This window comes from Schistocerca serialis, chromosome 1, assembly GCF_023864345.2.
Source record: "Schistocerca serialis cubense isolate TAMUIC-IGC-003099 chromosome 1, iqSchSeri2.2, whole genome shotgun sequence".
In the NCBI taxonomy this organism is placed as follows: Eukaryota; Metazoa; Arthropoda; class Insecta; order Orthoptera; family Acrididae; genus Schistocerca; species Schistocerca serialis.
Genome location: NC_064638.1, coordinates 341217867 through 341237104, shown reverse-complemented (window position 1 = coordinate 341237104; position 19238 = coordinate 341217867). Strand labels below are relative to the sequence as shown.

Here is a 19238-nt window from a genome sequence, read left to right as displayed (position 1 = left end):
CAGCTCGTCCAGGGTCAACGTACGATGCAAACCGATGCAGCCGCCGCCGCTCCACCGCTACCGCAGCCACAACACGCAGTTGCACCACCTTTTCGTCCGTTTGATGCGGCGCTGGAAAGCTGGACGGAGTGGTCACGCCAATTTGGATTCCATCTCGCCGCCTACAGAATTCAAGGTAACGAGCAGCAGCCTTTTTTGTTAGCATCCGTTGGGGTGCACACGTACCGTGTGATAGTGAAATTATTTCCCCGACGCGACGTAGCAACTCTGTCCTACGACGAAATTTTGTTGGCATTAGATGCATATTTCAAAGAATCAGTCAATGTGGTTGCAAAAAGGTATACTTTCTTTCGTACAAAATGTACGGCCGGTCAAACTAATCGGGAGTGGGTTGCAACTTTGCAAGGCCTGCCGGGTGTGCTGCACGGAACAGTAAACAGCCCTCGCGCCCGTCCGCGCTGCTGCCGCCAAGCTCTCCGCTACGCCTGCCGCGCAAGGACGCAAATGCAGTGCTACTAGACATTCGCGTGAGAACTGCCCGTCACGCCGAGCTCTTTGCTTTTTCTGTAATAGAAAAGGACATGTTCAAAGTGTTTGCCAGAAAAAGCTCAGAACGGACACTCACAACCATTCCAGGCCCTTTGCTTCGCGCCAGAATCGAACCAGGAATACTCAGGCTCGTGAACCTTCGCCCATGGAAATTCATGTAGTTCATTCCACTCCGCCCAGTGCCACTCTCTCTAACAGTGACTGTGTTCGTCCCACAAGTAGTGTGCGTCGTCATCGACAGAAATCACGTCAAGTCGCAAGCGATTCTGTACCAGTGTCCGTTCACGTTGCACGAGACAGTCACTCTTGTCGTCAGCAGGACAATAAACTTTTTGTAGATTTGGACATTCATGGCCACGTGATACCATTCCAGCTCGATACCGGAGCTGCAGTTTCACTAATCAATAAAGACACGTACAAACAACTGGGCACACCTCCGTTGCGTGCCGCAAATGTTAAGTTAAATAGTTATTCCGGTCAGAATATCCCTGTGTTAGGACAGTGCAGCCTTCTTGCAACATACAAGGGACAAACAAAACTTGTGTCATTTTCCGTCCTTCGCTCTTCTTCTGCAGTGAACTTGTTTGGTTTAGATTTATTTCAATTGTTTAACTTGTCTATAGTACATCAGGTCCTATCAGTGAACCAGACTGCCTTCAGCCAGTGTTTCTTGTCTCTGTGAAGAATTTGCAGACATTTTTGCACCGGGCCTAGGTTGCACTAAGAACCATAAAGCACATTTGGAACTGAAAGTAAACGCGCAACCGAAATTTTGCAGAGCGCGCAATGTTCCCCACGCATTGCATGATGAGGTCGCAAGAACCTTACACAAATTGGAATCACAAGGTGTGATTGAACGTGTGCAGGCTTCTCTCTGGGCATCACCCTTAGTAATTTTGCCAAAACCTTCCAGAAAATTGAGACTTTGTGTGGACTTCCAGGTTACAGTGAATCCACCACTAGTGATTGCAACTTTTCCTTTAACCCGCCCAGAAGATCTTTTTGACAAACTGTGCCCGGGTAAATATTTTTCAAAATTGGACCTAGCAGATGCGTACTTGCAACTACCGGTGGACGAAGAATCCCAGCGCGTTTTGGTGGTTAACACGCATCTTGGTTTGTATCGATTCAAAAGACTGCCATTCGGGAGTGCATCCGCCCCTGCATTGTTTCAGCAATATCTGCAAACTGTTTGTGCGTCGGTCCCTACTGCAGCAAACTATCTGGACGATATTGTGATCTCCGGAAAGACGGAAGAAGAACATTTAGCCAATCTCAGAACATTATTTCAGGTCTTGCGCCAAAATCGTCTTCGCTTGCGGAAGGACAAATGTGTGTTTTTTGCTCGTGACTTACCATATTTGGGACATGTAATCAATGCACAAGGCATACATCCGAGTCCAGAGAACCTCCGTGCCATACAAGACTTGCCTTCGCCGCAGAATTTGAAGCAGCTACAGAGTGTGCTGGGAAAAATTAATTATTACAACAAATATGTTCCCCATGCCTCTTCCATTTCAGCTCCGCTTCATCGCTTACGCCGTAAAGGTATTCCATTCGTCTGGACGACGGAATGCGAACGCGCCTTTCGCCAGTTGAAATCGGCATTGCTTTCAAATACTTGCCTTACGCCATTCGATCCCCGGAAACCCCTTTTGTTGATGGTCGATGCATCGGATTTTGGGATCGGTGCTGTGCTTGCGCACAAAGATGGACTGCATGATCGCCCTATTGCCTTTGCGTCAAAATTGCTCTCGTCTGCGCAAAGAAATTATTCACAGATAGAGAAAGAAACTTTGGCTCTCGTATTTGGTGTTACAAAGTTTCATGATTTCTTCTATAGTCGTCACTTTGCCATCATCACAGACCACAAACCTTTGACGTCACTTTTTCATCCGAACAAGCCTGTACCTCCACGTACAGCGCAGAAATTCATTCGCTGGTCTATTTTCCTCTCGCACTACCGCTATGATATCTTGTATCGGTCCACTACTAAGCACGGAAACGCCGATGCGTTGTCCCGTTTGCCTGTTGCTGAGGATAGAGCATTCAATTCTTCTGCACTTGCTTGCATGTTCATTGATGTGGAAACCGATGAAGTGGTCGACTCGTTTCCGATTGATTTTCGTCGTGTGGCTACGGCCACAGCTGCTGACCCTGTCCTTGCTACCGTTTTGCGTTTTGTTGCTACGCAATGGCCCTTGTCAAAGTCACGGATCGAGGATCCGTTGGTTCGCCGATTTTTTGCTCACAAGGAGAGACTTTTTGTTCGACGTGGTGTTTTGTTGTTGCGTTCTGATAATGATCAGTCCAGAGTCGTGGTCCCACGTTCATTACAGTCCTCTGTCTTACGGCTTCTCCACCAAGGACATTGGGGTATAGTGCGAACGAAACAACTTGCTCGTCAGCACTGTACTTGGTTCGGAATAGATGCTGCGATTACGAATATGTGCTCTTCTTGCATGGCGTGTGCCGAACAACAATCCGCACCAACGCGGAAATTCTTTGCATGGCCGAATGCCACTACCCCTTGGCAACGCTTACACATTGATTTTGCTGGTCCATTCTGGAATGCTCGATGGTTGGTTGTGGTCGATTCTTTCAGTAATTTTCCTTTTGTTGTCTTCCACGACGTCATCTGCCACCATCCAAGCGTTATTCGCTATCTTTCGCATTGAAGGTCTTCCACAGGCTATTGTTTCCGACAATGGCCCACAATTCATGTCCGCAGAATTTCAGTCATTCTGCAAGGCCAATGGTAGTCAACATCTGACATCCGCGCCATTTTCGCCTCAGTCAAACGGTGCCGCTGAAAGATTGGTCCGCACTTTCAAGTCACAGATGTTGAAGTTGGAAGAGTCGCATTCTCGGGAGGACGCGTTATTGCTCTTTTTGTCTTCATATTGCTCTCAGCCCCGAGATGGTCGCTCGCCGGCTGAGTTGCTCCACTGTCGTCCTCATCGAACCTTGATGTCTTTGCTGCATACGCCGCATCAGGTTGCTGTGCAGCGGCAGCCACCTGTTTTTGCTCCAGGCGACGTTGTATACTATCGCAACTATCGCGGTTCTCGGCGTTGGCTTGCAGGGCGCATTCTTCGCTGCCTCGGCCGCGCTATGTATCTGGTTTTGGGGGCCTCTGGTGAGGTGCGTCGGGATCTCAATCAGCTGCGCCTCTGACGTCGCACGGGTTCTGCCGCTCCCCGTCTGCTTTCAGCGACGGTGCCGTCCGGTAAGCGCCCTGGGGACCCATCTACTGGCTCGCCTCATCCCCAGGTGTTACCGACGATGCCTTCCATTTTGCCCCATGGCGACGCGCCGCCGCCGGTCCTTCTGCCGGCGCCGCCCGCAGTGGACGCGTAGCTGCAGCCGCCGGGCGCCTCCCTGGGTCACGCGCCGCCGATCGCTTCCCGTGACCAGCTGTTCTCCGACATGGAACTCTTGCCCGCTCCGGACCAGATGTCGTCTTCGCCCGTCGGGTACCCCGACGTGATGGAGGTCGACCCTTCGGCCCTTCCTGTCTATTTACGGGCGCATACACCGCATGTTGGTGTGCACCCTGGACTAGGTTTTCAGGCGTTTCCTAGCTCCCCTCGGACCTAATGGCCGGGTGCGGGTAGCTCAGCCTCGCCTGTTGTTAGGCTCCCCACCTCGTCGCATACGTCAACATGGGGTCCTCCCCACGGCGGGCGGAAGCCTTATAACACAACCGTTCACCAATTTGCGGGGGAGGAATGTGGTGTCACCGCCAGACACCACACTTGCTAGGTGGTAGCCTTTACATCGGCCGCGGTCCATTAGTATATGTCGGACCCGCGTGTCGCCACTGTCAGTGATAGCAGACCGAGCGCCACCACACGGCAGGTCTAGAGAGACGTACTGGCACTCGCCCCAGTTGTACAGCCGACTTAGCCAGAGATGGATCACTGACAACTACGCTCTCATTTGCCGAGACCATAGTTAGCATAGCCTTCAGCTACGTCATTTGCTACGACCTAGCAAGGCGCCATAGCATTGGATATTATTTTATATTGTGGTTATAACATGTACCGTCAAGAGAGATGTTCTACAATTGTGGATTAAAGTTAAGTATTATATCAACTAAGTACTTTATTTGCTACTATTAATTCCCTTAACTGTTCCAGACCTCGCGCCAGCCTGCGTGAGCTTAAGCGCGTGCCTTTCGGCTTCCTCTCATTGTGACTTGGCTGTCTTGCCAAGTCACAACAGAAACCATTTGTGACACTTCACAAATAGAGACAGTCCAGACAATGCTGAAGAGTTGCAGGAGACATGTCCGTTGGGAGCTGCAATAAATAGCAAAGTCATCAACGAAAAGAGAGCCGGAAATGCCAGCTGGAAGGCAGTCCAAAATGGGGTTGATGGCTATGGTGAAGAGGACGACACTCAGTACAGAGCCCTGAGGTACCTCGTTCTCCTGTCAAAAGGTTTGGGATAATGAGGAACCCACACGTACCTGGAAAACTCAGTCCGTTAAAAATTCCCCAATGTAAGTGGGAAGACGCCCGCAGAGGCCCCATGTGTGCATAGTACGTAGAATGCCTGTCCGCCAACAGGTATCATAGCCTTTCTCCAAATCAAAGAATATGGCCACTGTTTGTCGGTTCTGCAGAAAATTATTCATGATGAACGTCCGCGGGGTGACGAGATGATCAACCACTGAGCGGTGCTTTCAAAACCCACACTGAACATTAGTGAGAAGATGGTGTGACTCCAGCCACCACACTAATCGACCATTGACCATGTGTTCCATCACCTTACAAACACTGCTGGTAAGGGAAATTGGATGATAGCTGGAAGGAAGAGATTTATCTTTACCAGGATTAGGTAGGGGAACAATAGTAGCTTCACGCCAAAGCATGGGAAATACACCATCAGTCCCAATACGGTTGTAGGTATCGAGGAGAAAGCGTTTTCCCACAGGAGGAAGATTCTGTAGCACAAGGGCGTGGATTGTATCGGGCCCAGGAGCAGAAGACCTGGATGAGGAGAGAGCACACTCGAGCTCCCTCATAGTAAAAGGAGTATTGTACCATTCTCAATTCAAAGAGAGAGAAGAGATTGCACGAGCCTCCTCTGCCTGTTTTCGAGGAAGGAAGGCAGGATGGTACTGGGTGGAACTTGAAACCTCCGCAAAGTACTGACCAAAAGCGTTGGATACATCGACAGGGTCAACTATGACGTTTGCCACCACAGTCAGACCAGGAACCGGGGAGTGGGTGGTAGCACTGTGAAGCCGGGCAGGCCACCCCAAACGAGAGAGACCAGAGTAAAGCTGTTGAACAAGCTTGTGAAGGAAACCCAGCATGCTTTCTTGCCTTCTTTAATAGTGTGACGGCACTGCACACGTAGTTGCTTATAGCGGATGCAGTTCGTTAATGTAGGATGACAGTGAAAGACATGAAGCACACATCTTCGGGCACAAATCACACTGCCGCACTCCACAGTCCACCAAGGGACCGGGACCCGACTGGGAAAAGTAGAGTATGCGGGATAGAGGATTCAGCAGCCGAGAGAATAATGTTCACAAGGTGCTCGACCTGATCACCACAGCTAGGCAATGGCCGTTTGTCAAAGAATGCCAAGGAGGAATATAGCCTCCAGTCAGCAAGAGAATTTCAAATGAGCGGGCCGCTGTGGTGAGGTATGATGGTACAGGCGAGTCTCACAAGGGAAATGGTCACTCGAGTAAGTATCAGATAGAGCACACCACTCGAGACGTCGAGCGAGCTGGGCAGAGCAGATCAAGAGGTCTAAATGGGAATAAGTGTGCATGGAATCAGAGAGAAACGTGGCTTCGCCAGTATTAAGGCACACAAGATTAAGATGATTAAGAAGACCCGCCAAAAGAGAACCTCTCAGGCAGGTGACAGGCGAGCCCTGAAGAGGATGATGGGCATTGGTGTCACCGAGGAGCAGAAAGGGTGGAGGAAGCTAAGCAACAAGCTGCATCATGTCTGCCCTAGTGCCAGCAGAAGACGAAGGGATATAAATGGTGCAGAGGGAAAAGGCAAATTCAGGAAGGAAAACACAGGCAGCAACTGCTTGCAGGTGTGTGTGCAAGGGGATAGGACGATGACAGACACATCATCTTGTAGAAGCAGCATGACCCCACCACGAGCAGGAATACCTGCCGTAAAGGGACAGTCCGTCCGTAGCAAAGTAAAATGGGAAAGAGCAAAATGGTCTTGAGGACATAGCTTGGTTTCTTGGAGACAGATTACAAGCGGACATTGCCATCGCAGGAGCAGCTGGAGGTCTGCCCCGTTAGACCGAAGGCCACAGATCTTCCATTGTGGCTCAAATTCAAAGATATAGTAGCAACAGCAATTGAGAGATTCATACCTCATAAATTGGTAAGAGATGGAACTGATCCCCCATGGTACACAAAACAGGTCCGAACACTGTTGCAGAGGCAACGGAAAAAGCATGCGAAGTTCAGAAGAATGCAAAATCCCGAAGATTGGCTAAAATTTACAGACGCGCGAAATTTGACACGGACTTCAATGCGAGATGCCTTTAATAGGTTCCACAACGAAACATTGTCTCAAAATCTGGTAGAAAATGCGAAGAAATTCTGGTCGTATGTAAAGTACACAAGCGGGAAGACGCAGGCAATACCTTCACTGCGCAGTACCGATGGTACTGTTACCGACAACTGTGCCGCTAAAGCGGAGTTATTGAACGCAGTTTTCCGAAATTCCTTCACCAGGGAAGACGAATGGAATATTCCAGAATTTGAAACACAAACAGCTGCTAGCATGAGTTTCTTAGAAATAGATACCTTAGAGGTTGCGAAGCAACTCAAATCGCTTGATACGGGCAAGTCTTCAGGTCCAGATTGTATATCGATTAGGTTCCTTTCAGATTACGCTGATACAATAGCTCCCTACTTAGCAATCATATACAACCACTCGCTCACCGATAGATCTGTACCTACAGACTGGAAAATTGCGCAGGTCGCACCAGTGTTTAAGAAGGGTAGTAGGAGTAATCCATCGAACTACAGACCTATATCATTGACGTTGGTTTGCAGTAGGGTTTTGGAGTATATACTGCATTCAAACACTATGAATCACCTCAAAGGGAACGATCTATTGATAAGTAATCAGCATGGTTTCAGAAAACCTCGTTCTTGTGCAACGCAGCTAGCTCTTTATTCGCACAAAGTAATGGCCGCTATCGACAGGGGACCTCAAGTTGATTCCGTATTTCTAGATTTCCGGAAAGCTTTTGACACCGTTCCTCACAAGCGACTTCTAATCAAGCTGCGGGCCTATGAGGTATCGTCTCAGTTGTGCGACTGGATTCGTGGTTTCCTGTCAGGAAGGTCGCAGTTCATAGTAATAGATGGCAATCCATCGAGTAAAACTGAAGTGATATCAGGTGTTTCCCAGGGAAGTATCCTGGGACCTCTGCTGCTCCTAATCTATATAAATGACCTGGGTGACAATCTGAGCAGTTCTCTTAGGTTGTTCGAGAATGATGCTGTAATTTACCGTCTAGTAAGGTCATCCGAAGACCAGTATCAGTTGCAAAGCAATTTAGAAAAGATTGCTGTATGGTGTGGCAGGTGGCAGTTGACGCTAAATAACGAAAAGTGTGAGGTGATCCACATGAGTTCCAAAAGAAATCTGTTGGAATTCGATTACTTGATAAATAGTACAATTCTCAAGGCTGTCAACGCAACTAAGTACCTGGGTGTAAAAACTACGAACAACTTCAGTTGGAAAGACCACATAGATAATATTGTGCGGAGGTGTGCCAAAGGTTGCGTTTCATTAGCAGGACACTTAGAAGATGCAACAAGGTCACTAAAGAGACAGCTTACACAACACTCTTTCGTCCTCTGTTAGAATATTGCTGCGCGGTGTGGGATCCCTACCAGGTGGGATTGACGGAGGATATCGAAAGGGTGCAAAAAAGGGCAGCTCATTTTGGATTATCACGGAATAGGGGAGAGAGTGTAGCAGATATGATACGAGAGTTGGGATGGAAGTCATTAAAGCAAAGACGTTTTTTGTCGCGGCGAGATCTATTTACAAAATTTCAGTCACCAACTTTCTCTTCCGAATGCGAGAATATTTTGTTGAGCCCAACCTACATAGGTTGGAATGATCATCAAAATAAAATAAGAGAAATCAGAGCTCGAACAGAAAGGTTTGTGTGTTCGTTTTTCCTGTGCGCTGTTCGGGAGTGGAATGGTAGGGAGATAGTATGATTGTGGTTTGATGAACCCTCTGCCAAGCACTTAAATTTGAATTGCAGAGTAATCATGTAGATGTAGATGTAGAAAGAGCAAACTGGTCATGAGGACGAAGCTGTGCTGCGAGGGCTCACCAAAGAGCGGTGAGCCCCCTGGGAAGGGAGTTAGTATGAGTAAACATTATACCTGACACTTCGTAGAAATTAAAAATTGGTTCCTTCTAGTGACCTGCTTACTCAGATGAAACAGTTGTTGAACATGTCAAAGAATACATCAAGTCTCATTTCAAGCAGGTACCAGCCTTATAATTGGTGGTGACTTCATTCAACCTCGATATGTTTAAAAAAACATAAATGGTTGTGAAAACATACTTGACCTTTCAGCAACAAATAATGCTGACCAAATAGGGAGCATCGAAGACAGATACAGGTACTAATAACAAGGTTGTTGTAGCTAGAGAGAATACTGTAACATCCAAACACACCAAAAATAAATGCAAAATACATACATTTAAAAAAGCAGATAAAAATTCTGTCCGACACCTTCCTAACAAGGAAACCTCCCCATCGCATCCCCCTCAGATTTAGTTACAAATTGACACAGTGGATAGGCCTTGAAAAACTGAACACAGATCAATCGAGAAAACAGGAAGAAGTTGTGTGGAAATATGAAAAAATAAGCAAAATATACAAACTGAGTAGTCCATGGGCAGGATAGGCAACATCAAGGACACTGTGAACTGAGAAGTGCCGTGGTTCTGTGGTTAGCGTGAGCAGCTGCGGAACGAGAGGTCCTTGGTTCGAGTCTTCCTTCAAACGAAAATTTTACTTTCTTTATTTTCGCAAAGTTACGATGTGTCCGTTCATTCATTGACGTCTCTGTTCACTGTAATAAGTTTAGTGTCTGTGTTTTGCGACCGCACCGCAAAACCGTGCGATTAGTAGACGAAAGTACGTGCCTCTCCAATAGGAACCGAAAACATTTGATCGCAAGGTCATAGGTCAACCGATTCCTCCACAGGAAAACACGTCTGATATATTCTATACGACACTGGTGACGGCATGTGCGTCACATGACAGGAATATGTTGTCGATCCACCTAACTTGCACACTAGGCGAATGGGTAAAAAGATTCTTCTACCTTGCCCGATTTAGGTTTTCTTGTGGATATGATAATCACTCCCAAAAAGTGATGAAAACATAAGAGTTTGTCACATAAACTGCGACAAATGAATGCAACAGTTTCACAGTTTTCCCTGTGCTCTGTCAAAACATATGTTTTTTACGTTTTCAAATGTTTCCGTGTGTAGACCGTCAAATCCTGCATATGTCCAAGCAAATCTGAACATGTTCTGGAATTTTGGAGAGCGAAGTTGTTTATGTGTGAGTGCCTGAACTTTGATAATGCTCTGAAAATAAAAAATTAAACTTTTCACTCGAGAGAAGACTTGAACTAGGGACCTCTCGTTCCGTAGCTGCTCATGCTAACCACGAGACCACGGCGCTCGTAAGCTCACACTCTCCTCGATGTTACCTACCTTGCGCATCGACTACTCAGTTTGTATATTTTGCTTATTTTTTTCATAGTTCCACACAACTTCTTCCTGTTTTCTCGATTGATTTGTGTTCAGTTTTTCAAGGCCTATCCCTGTGCCAACTTATAACTAAATCTGAGGGGGGTGCAATGGGGAGGTTCCCTCGTAAGTAACAGTCTCCACTCCTTCCAATTTATGTAAGCATAGGCCTGGCATGGTTTACATTCAAAGAAAGTGTTGACAGAATTGAGAGATATATGCCAAACAAATTAATAAGAAACTGTACACAAAACAGGTTAGAACACTGTTGCAGAATCAACGAAAACAGCATGTCAAATTTACAAGAACTCAAAATCCCCTATATTGGTGAAGTTTTACAGAAGCTCGATATTTAGTACAAACTTCACTGTGAGATGCTTTTAGTAGTTTCCACAAAGGAACTGTCTCGAAATCTGGCACAAAACCCAAAGAGGTTTTGGTCGTATGTAAAGTATGCCAGTGGTTAGATGCAATAAGTACATTCAATGCACAATTACTATGGTGATATTACTGACGACAGTACCAATAAAGCATAGTTACTTTATATTGTTTTCCAAAATTCCTTCATAAAAGAGGAGTAAGTAGCTATACCAGAATTTGAATCAACACCAACTGCCAACACGGGTATCTTAGAAGTAAATATCCTCGGCGTAGCAAAGCAGCTTAAAACAACGAGGGCAAGGCTCTCATCCAGACTTTTTGTATACCAGGCACATTCCTTTCTGAGTATGTTGATATAATAGCTCTGTAGTAGACAATCATATACACCAGCTCGGTCATAGAAAGATCCATACCCAGAGACTGGTAAGCTGCACGAGTCACATCACCAATACCCAAGAAAGAAAATAGGAATTACCTCAAAGAAAACCATTTATTGACAAATGGCCAATACGGATTCAGAAAATATCCCTCTTGTGAAACACAACTAGCTCGTTATTCTCACAAAGTAAGAATTGTTACTGACAGGGGACGTCAAACGGATTTCATATATTTAGATTTCCAGAAGGCTTCCGATACCATTCCTCACACGTGACTTCTAATCAAAATTGCATACCTATGGCGTGTGAGAAATGTCACAGTTTGTAATAACTGATACAGTTATTGAGTACAACAGAAGTAATATCTGGTGTTCCCCAAGGAAGTATTATAGGCCATCTGCTGTTCCTGACCTACATAAAATAAAAGGAGACAATCTGAGCAGCCCTCTCTAGATAGTTCGCAGACTATCCTCTCATTTACTGCCTTGTAAATCCATTATATGATCAAAATGAATGACAAAATTATTTACACGAGATATCTGAATGGTGCAAAAAGTGGCAATTTACTCTAAATCACTTAAAGTGTAAAATCATTCACATGAATACAAAAAGGAATCTGCTAAATTTTGGTTACCCAATAAATCATACAAATCTACAGGCAATAAACATAACTAAATATTCACGGATTACAATTACAAATAATTTAAACTTGAATGAACGTACAGATAAATTTGTAGGGAAAGCAACCTTCTGGAATATGCTGTGTGGTGAGAGATTTGCATCAAATAGGATTGGCGAAGGACATGGAAAAAGTTGAAAGAGCAGCAGCTCATTTTGTGTTGTTGTGGAATTGGAGAGAGAGTGCCATGGATATGATACACGAACTGGGGTGGCAATCTTTAAAACAATGGTGGTTTTCACTGTGGCAAATCTTCTCGTGAAATTTCTGTCACCAACTTGCTCCTCAGAGAGTGAAAATATTCCATTGGCACCAACCTACATAGGAAGAAATGATAATCATAATAAAATAAGAGGAATCAGAGATCACATGGAAAGATTTAAGTGTTGGTTTTTTCCATGCACTGTTCAAGAGTGTGAAAGTTGACAAGTAGCTTTAAGATAGTTCAATGAACCCTCTGCCATGCAGTTAATTGTGGATAGCAGAGTAATCATGTAGATGTAGACATGACATGGCAAAAAAGTTTTTTTTTTTTTGTTGATGACAGCAACATCATCGTCACTGATAGAATATCATGAAACCGTAGAGGATTTTTACGATTGGGCAATATGTAAAAAAATTAACACTTAAGATAAAGAAAACAAACAGTACTCACTTCAGCATAAAGAAGGAAAACAACTATGTTGCATCAAGCACACATGATAAATCTACAGATAGTGCAATAAACACGAAGTTCCCAAGGATGGATACTGATTGTCAACTAAAATGAAATGAACACACAAAAATACTAGGAAAAGAAGGTAATTGGCATGTTATGTTCTTAGAGTTCTATCATCGGTTTGTAACATCCATTGTCTTACGGTGACATCCCGTTCCCTTTTACACTAAATTTGTAGCTATAAGATTCTTTTCTGGAGACCAAAAGTGTAAAACATGGAAACAATTTTTAAACTATAGAAAAAGGTCATAAGAATAACAACTAGCAATCAGGCTCATAATGAAGAATTGTTTAGAAAACAGAGTATCCTTACTGCAAGATATTACATCTACCAATCTGAGGTACATATCAGGGAAAACAGCAGCAAGTACTTCAGTAATAGTTCTATTCCTAATCACGAAACGAGAGCCATTCTCGACTTACATTTACCAGGAAAAAGAAACAAAAACCTCCAAACAGCTTCTTCTAACTAAATAAAATTGTATACTAAATTGTTCAAGGAGGTAGAGAAGATTACTAAAATAGATCAGTTTAAAGAGGCAGCTAGAACTTTTGTTGGAAGTAATGCATATCACACAAATAAAGACTACACAAAATACTCTGGCTGGTGATTAACAATTGAAAGGGAAAAGTACAACAGCTTGTCACATTACAGTACATGATCACGATGTTATCTAGAGAAAATTGTGTGTAAATCTAAGGAAACTGTACAATAGTGACCATCTGAATGAGATACTGCAGTTGTTAAGGTACTTATCTTACATTCATGAGGATAGAGTTTGCTCTCTGTCCAGCCATCTAGATTTGGATATTATGTCATTTTCTTAAACTATTTCAGGTAAATACTGGCATAGTTCCTTCATTACGGAAACGGTCAACCACCCATCCTATCCTCATAAAAGTATACATATATTTGTGTGTATCTGTATTCTGAGTTAACAATGTAGGAAAAGACAAGATTGCTGCTTATCATAAAGGAGATACATCAAATTGCAGACAGGCAGTCAAAAGACACTCACATATTGCTTTCACCAACAGCCTTCGACAGTAAAACACACACACACACACACACACACACACACACACACACACACACCTCTCTCTCTCTCTCTCTCTCTCTCTCTCTCTGATGAAGATTGTGGCCAAATGGCCAAAAGCTATATGTGTCTTCATTGTGCCTGTCTGCAAACTGACATGTCAGTTTTACAGTGAGTAGCAATCCGTCTTTCCATACTTTGTTGATATTCCTACCTGGCGTTTCCGTTTTATTCTGATTTACTTATTTTCACTGCATTACGATGAAACATCATTGTTAGACGACCCTTAGATGAACGAATGTATGAGGAAATAAATAAACACACTTGTCATTTGGATTGTAATTGAGCTGAGACTGTCTAGGATCTCCTCCCACTTTCAACACAACTTTAGTTGATAAAACTTGATGCCTGTGAACAGTTGAAGACTGGGCACTAGTTCACACAGTGTGATAAGTTGCAGGTTCTTCCCCCAGAATACTGGGTAATCTTGTTTATTACAAGAAAATTAGGGGGTATAAAACTTCCAAAATGCAGCATCCAAAGTGACCACCTGATGATTGTTGTCTCTAGAAATATGTTGCTCAAATTTTATATTTTTCAGATTATTTCAATACACAAAATAGTGCCCAAATATTATGGGAATATTACAGTCACAGAAACAAATGTAAAACTTACAGTTAACTTCATAAACAGATTCTTCTCTTATTGTAGTGCTGTGCAGTGCAGTGACGTCACACTGAGCTAATGTTACAGACAGGTCTCCTCTTCTTTGATGTGGTGAACACAGCACACTGAACTCTGAATGATCTGTAACAATTAAATGAAAAATTAAAATCATGAAAACTTAGATGGGATACACAGCAATAATTAAAAGGCAAAACTAGCCAAATATTACACATCTCGAACCACACAGAGAAACACTAAAGCGAGATACACAAAATATAGAAGAACATGAGAGGATAAAACCCAACAACTGTACCATAAACTAGGGACTGTTTACTTGTTACAGAAAAAAATGTGCAACATGAAAAGAAGAAAACAATATATAAAATAACATAACAAAATATAAAACCTAGTATAATTCATAGAGCACCACAATTTTTTTTAAGTTCCATCATAATTATGGCCACGGGGCTTAACAGATTTTGGAGAGGCGTTTATGAAGTCTTTCTACTCTACATGAAATCGTCTTAGTGGACATTCATGAATAATGGGGTCTACTATCTGCTCCATTGGACCATAATCTCATTCAGAGCTGTGTACATTCTTCAATTTATAAATAAAATGATGGGAACTCCAGGTTGAAATATCAAAAATATCAGGAGAAGGATAGATTGCTACTTATTGTAAAAATGACCCAATGAGCTGCGGACAGCCACAACGAAAAGAATGTAACATATTACAGCTTTCAGTCAAAGAACGGACACACACACACACACACACACACACACACACACACACACACACACACACACACAAAGCAAGCACACCTCATGTATGCGTAACGACTAACATTGATAGCTCTGACTGGAATGCCGCGTCCGAATGCATGCACGTCCAAAGGAACACTGCAGTGTTGTTCTTAACGACACAGGCACCGCAATATCGTATCACAATGAATAGTGCTGATGTACCTAAAGAGAGGGGGGGCTTGGCGTAGGGGGTGGGGGGTGGGGGTGGGAGGGGGGGGGAGAGAGAGAGAGCGAGTGTGTGTGTGTGTGTGTGTGTGTGTGTGTGTGTGTGTGTGTGTGTGTGTGTGTTCTCCCAGTTTTCTGATAATGTTTCCAATTCTAATTTTTTGTCTGGTTGTTTCAAGTGTATAGTTTCAGTGTAACTGATGGTGGCAAGTTATAGGAGATGCATACCAAATCAGTAAAACACCTGCACACAAGTGAGATTTGTGAACTATCATTTGGGAACGGTTCACAATGATTGTGATGGCCTTCCCTGGAAAAGACAAATTTCGCTGTAGAGTAATTCCATGAAAAGTGAAACCTAAATTGCACCTTTTAAAACACAATACATATTGTCTACTTATTCACAAATTCAAAGGTCAGAATATATAATTTCTGCAACTGTGCAATACTTCACAGCATAACTTTGTATAGATTATATTTTTACTGAAGAACTGATGAGGATTTATTCGAAGTGGAATGAATTTTGGTACACTAAATTTTGATACTAAATCTATTTCTTTGCTACTTCAATTTTTTTTTTTCAGAATGTAACAACATTTCCAAATAATTTCAAATAATGTTTAGAAACACTTTATACATTTTGGAAACAAGAGAACCCTTTTCCTGTTGAAAATGTAACCAGTTAAATGTAAAGGTTAGCAACACAACCATAGTTTTATACTTAATGGAACAAAAAAAATTATGCTCTTTTTAATTAGCTATAAGAGATAACATTCTGGTGGAAAATATTTTGCAACATATCACAATTGCCAGAAATGCTGACACAGATGTAGCACTAATGAGACATAGCTCTAATGAAACAAGGAGTGCAAGACATTTTTCAAATAGGTGTTTGACACATTCCAGCAGTATGACATTTAAAGAAGTATGAAGAATTCAGTGTGTTTCCTTGTTGCTCAGATGAACCCATCAGCTAGTACCAATGGAATAATGACAAGTCAGGAAGATGAAAGTTATGCAGATGGGTTCTGTACATCACATTTTCAAAATGCTGGAGAAATAATTACCAAGTTTCCTTATTCACTGTTTTGTTCAAAATTAAGCGAAGTTCCTTCTTTGAAACAATGAAAGTGTCAAATGGCTCAGATAGCATTTTCATTCTCCAGACTGATTTTAATGACAACTTCGGTACTGTTTATCATACGGAAGTGAAGAGCTGATAGTGGAGTAACAAATCACTATTTACACACCAGTGGGGAAAAATCACAAGAATGATGAAGGGCAACAAACATGTAAATAGCCAAAAGGGACAAGAAAAGCACAGAAATGCAAGAAATGGGATGAAGAGATTAAAACAACAAAGCAGATTACCATGGCTGGCTGACCATGAGAATAAGAAAGGAAAAGCCAGCCACACTGCAACACATTAAAACCTCCACCTCAGAAGCACTAGAGTGGAGGATACAGAGGGACAAAGGACATGCACTAAAACTTAGATCAAATGATAAACCCCACCCTCACGAATAAAATGTAAAACTAAATCAGCTGATGCGTTGTCAGATAAAATTAACAGCAACAAGTCTGGTAACCCAAGATTTCGTCGCTGGGCAGAATATGGGCCACTGTCAACCGGGCACCGCACCGATGTTCAGGCGGGTCTTAACAGTACAGGAGGTAACCGTGGGTCGTCCAAGTGTGGCCAATGCAGAGCTGGCAGATGACAACTGATTCCCTGCGAGAAGCCCGCATGGAAGTCTTCCACACATTCATAGTCTCCTTAATGAGACGCAGTTCGTTGTGTGTACTGTTATGGCATTCCATCTCCCATAGCCGAAAAACCCTACGGCATAACCAGAATGCAGGTAAGGTTCAGAGATGCTCATCTCCAGAAGCAGTTTCACCGTAACCTGTTTGCCCGCCCTGTCGGCAAGGTTGTTGCCTGGGATTCCAATGTGTCCTGTGGCCCACACAAACGCCACTGAACAATGGGACTGTTCCAGGGCATAGATGGACTCCTGGATGGACGCTACCAAGTGATGGTGAGGGTAGCACTGCTCGAAAGCTTGTAGGCTGCTCAAGGAATCAGTACACAGAAGAAACGATTCCTCAGGGCATGAACAGAGATACTGAAGTGCATGGAAGATGGCCACCAGCTCTGCAGCGAATACACTGCAGCCATTGGGCAAGAAATGCTGTTCAAAATGCCTCTGTGGACGTAGGGGAAGCCAACATGACAGTCAGCCATCGAGTCATCAATGTAAACCACTTCAGAGCCCCGGAACACGTCAAGAATCGAGAGGAAGTGACAGCAAAGAGTGGCAGGAGTAACTGAGTCCTTGGGGTCATGAGAAAGGTCCAGACAAATCTGTGGCCTAGGTGTGCATCATGGAGGTGTATGCGGATAGACCTGGATGGTAGGTGGTAAAGGGAAGGACTCCAGTTCAGACAGAAGGGATCACATGCGAACCGCAATCATTAGCCCTGACCTGGGGCCCCAATACGAGAGATGAACTGCCGCGGGTGGAAAAAGGAGATGGTAATTCGGATGCTCAGGAGAACTACGAATGTGTGCAACATACCTGGCAAGCAGTTGTGCACAGCAGATCTGCAATGGAGGGACTCCGGCCTCCACCAGGACACTGGTCACCGGACTCGTTCTAAAAGCTCCTGTCACTAGGCGAATGCCTCAGTGGTGCACTGGGTCGAGTACAAGCAACACTGAGGGCGTCGCTGAACCATAAGCCAGACTCCCATACAGTAGTCAAGGCGGGATTAAACGAGGGCTTTGTAGAGCTGCAGCACTGTAAAGTGATCTGCACCCCAGTTGGTGTTGCTCAGGCAGCGGAGGGCATCGAGGTGCTGCCAGAACTTCAGCTTAAGCTGACGAAGGTGAGGTAGCCAAGTCAATTGGGCATCGAAAACCAGTCCTCAGACTCAATATGTCTCCGCTAGTAAGTTGATCATCATAAAGGTAAAGTTCTGGTTCTGGATGAATGGTACAATGCTGACAAGTGCATTGCACATGACTTAGCGGCCGAAAACTGGAAGCCGTGCGCAAGAGCATATGACTGTGCATTGTGGATGGCTCCCTGTAGGTACCATTCAGCAACACTGGTGGAGCAGTACGAAATGCAGAAGTAGTCTGCATACAGAGAGGGTGAGATGGGCGGCCCTAAAGCTGCTGGTAGACCGTTAATGGTCACTAAAAATAGTGATACACTCAATACAGGTCCCTGCAGGACCCTATTCTCCCGGACTCCTGGATATGGGGCAGGGAGAGAGGGGGAGGGGGGGAGGGAGGGGGGGGGGGACTATGGGAGGCACCAACTTTGACACGGAAAGTATGGAGAAACAGGAAATTCTGGATAAAAATCGGGAGCAGGCCTCTGAGACGCTACCCGTGTAATGTGGCAAGGATATGATGTCACCAGGTGGTGTCATATGCTTTGTGTAGATCAAGTATGACAGGAACAAGGTGGTGGCATCTGGAAAAGACTTTTCGGATGGCAGACTCGAGGAACACGAGTTTATCAGTGGTAGAGTGATCTGGCAGAAGCGCCCTGACATGGAGCCAGTACGCCACATGACTCCAGGGCCCAACCCAACTGCCGACACACCATACGTTCCAGCAGCTTTCAAAGAATGTTGGTGAGGCTGATGGGCCGATAGCTATCCACATCAAGCGGGTTTTTACCAAGATTGAGCACCGGAGCGATGGTGCTCTCCCACCATTGAGATGGAAAGATGCCATCGCACCAGATCCGGTTCAAGATGACGAGGAAATGGTGCTTGTAGTCAGTCAAGAGATGTTTAATCATCTGACTGTGGATCCGATCCAGTCCTGGAGCTGTGTCGGGGCAAAGCGTAAGTGCGCTGACGAGCTCCCACTCCGTAAATGGGGCATTATAGTGTTCACTGTGGCATCTAGTGAACGAGAGGACTTTCCTTTCCATCCACCGTTTGAGTGTGCGAAAGGCTGAGGGGTAGTTCTCCGAAACAGGTGCTCGGGCAAAGTGCTCGGCAACCGCGTTTGCATCGGTACATAGCACGTCATTGATGGTAA

The 19238-nt window shown here is 44.4% G+C and overlaps 1 protein-coding gene across 1 annotated transcript in view; it reads right to left on the bottom strand.

The window, feature by feature from the left end:
* The window catches only part of LOC126470044 (nuclear pore complex protein Nup107), a 260292-nt gene that overhangs the window by 198070 nt on the left and 42984 nt on the right, over positions 1–19238 (bottom strand). Inside the window, exon 2 of the mRNA XM_050097545.1 lies at positions 14214–14345. Coding sequence (XP_049953502.1) covers positions 14214–14345 — 132 coding nt within the window. The remainder of the gene's footprint in view (positions 1–14213; positions 14346–19238) is intronic.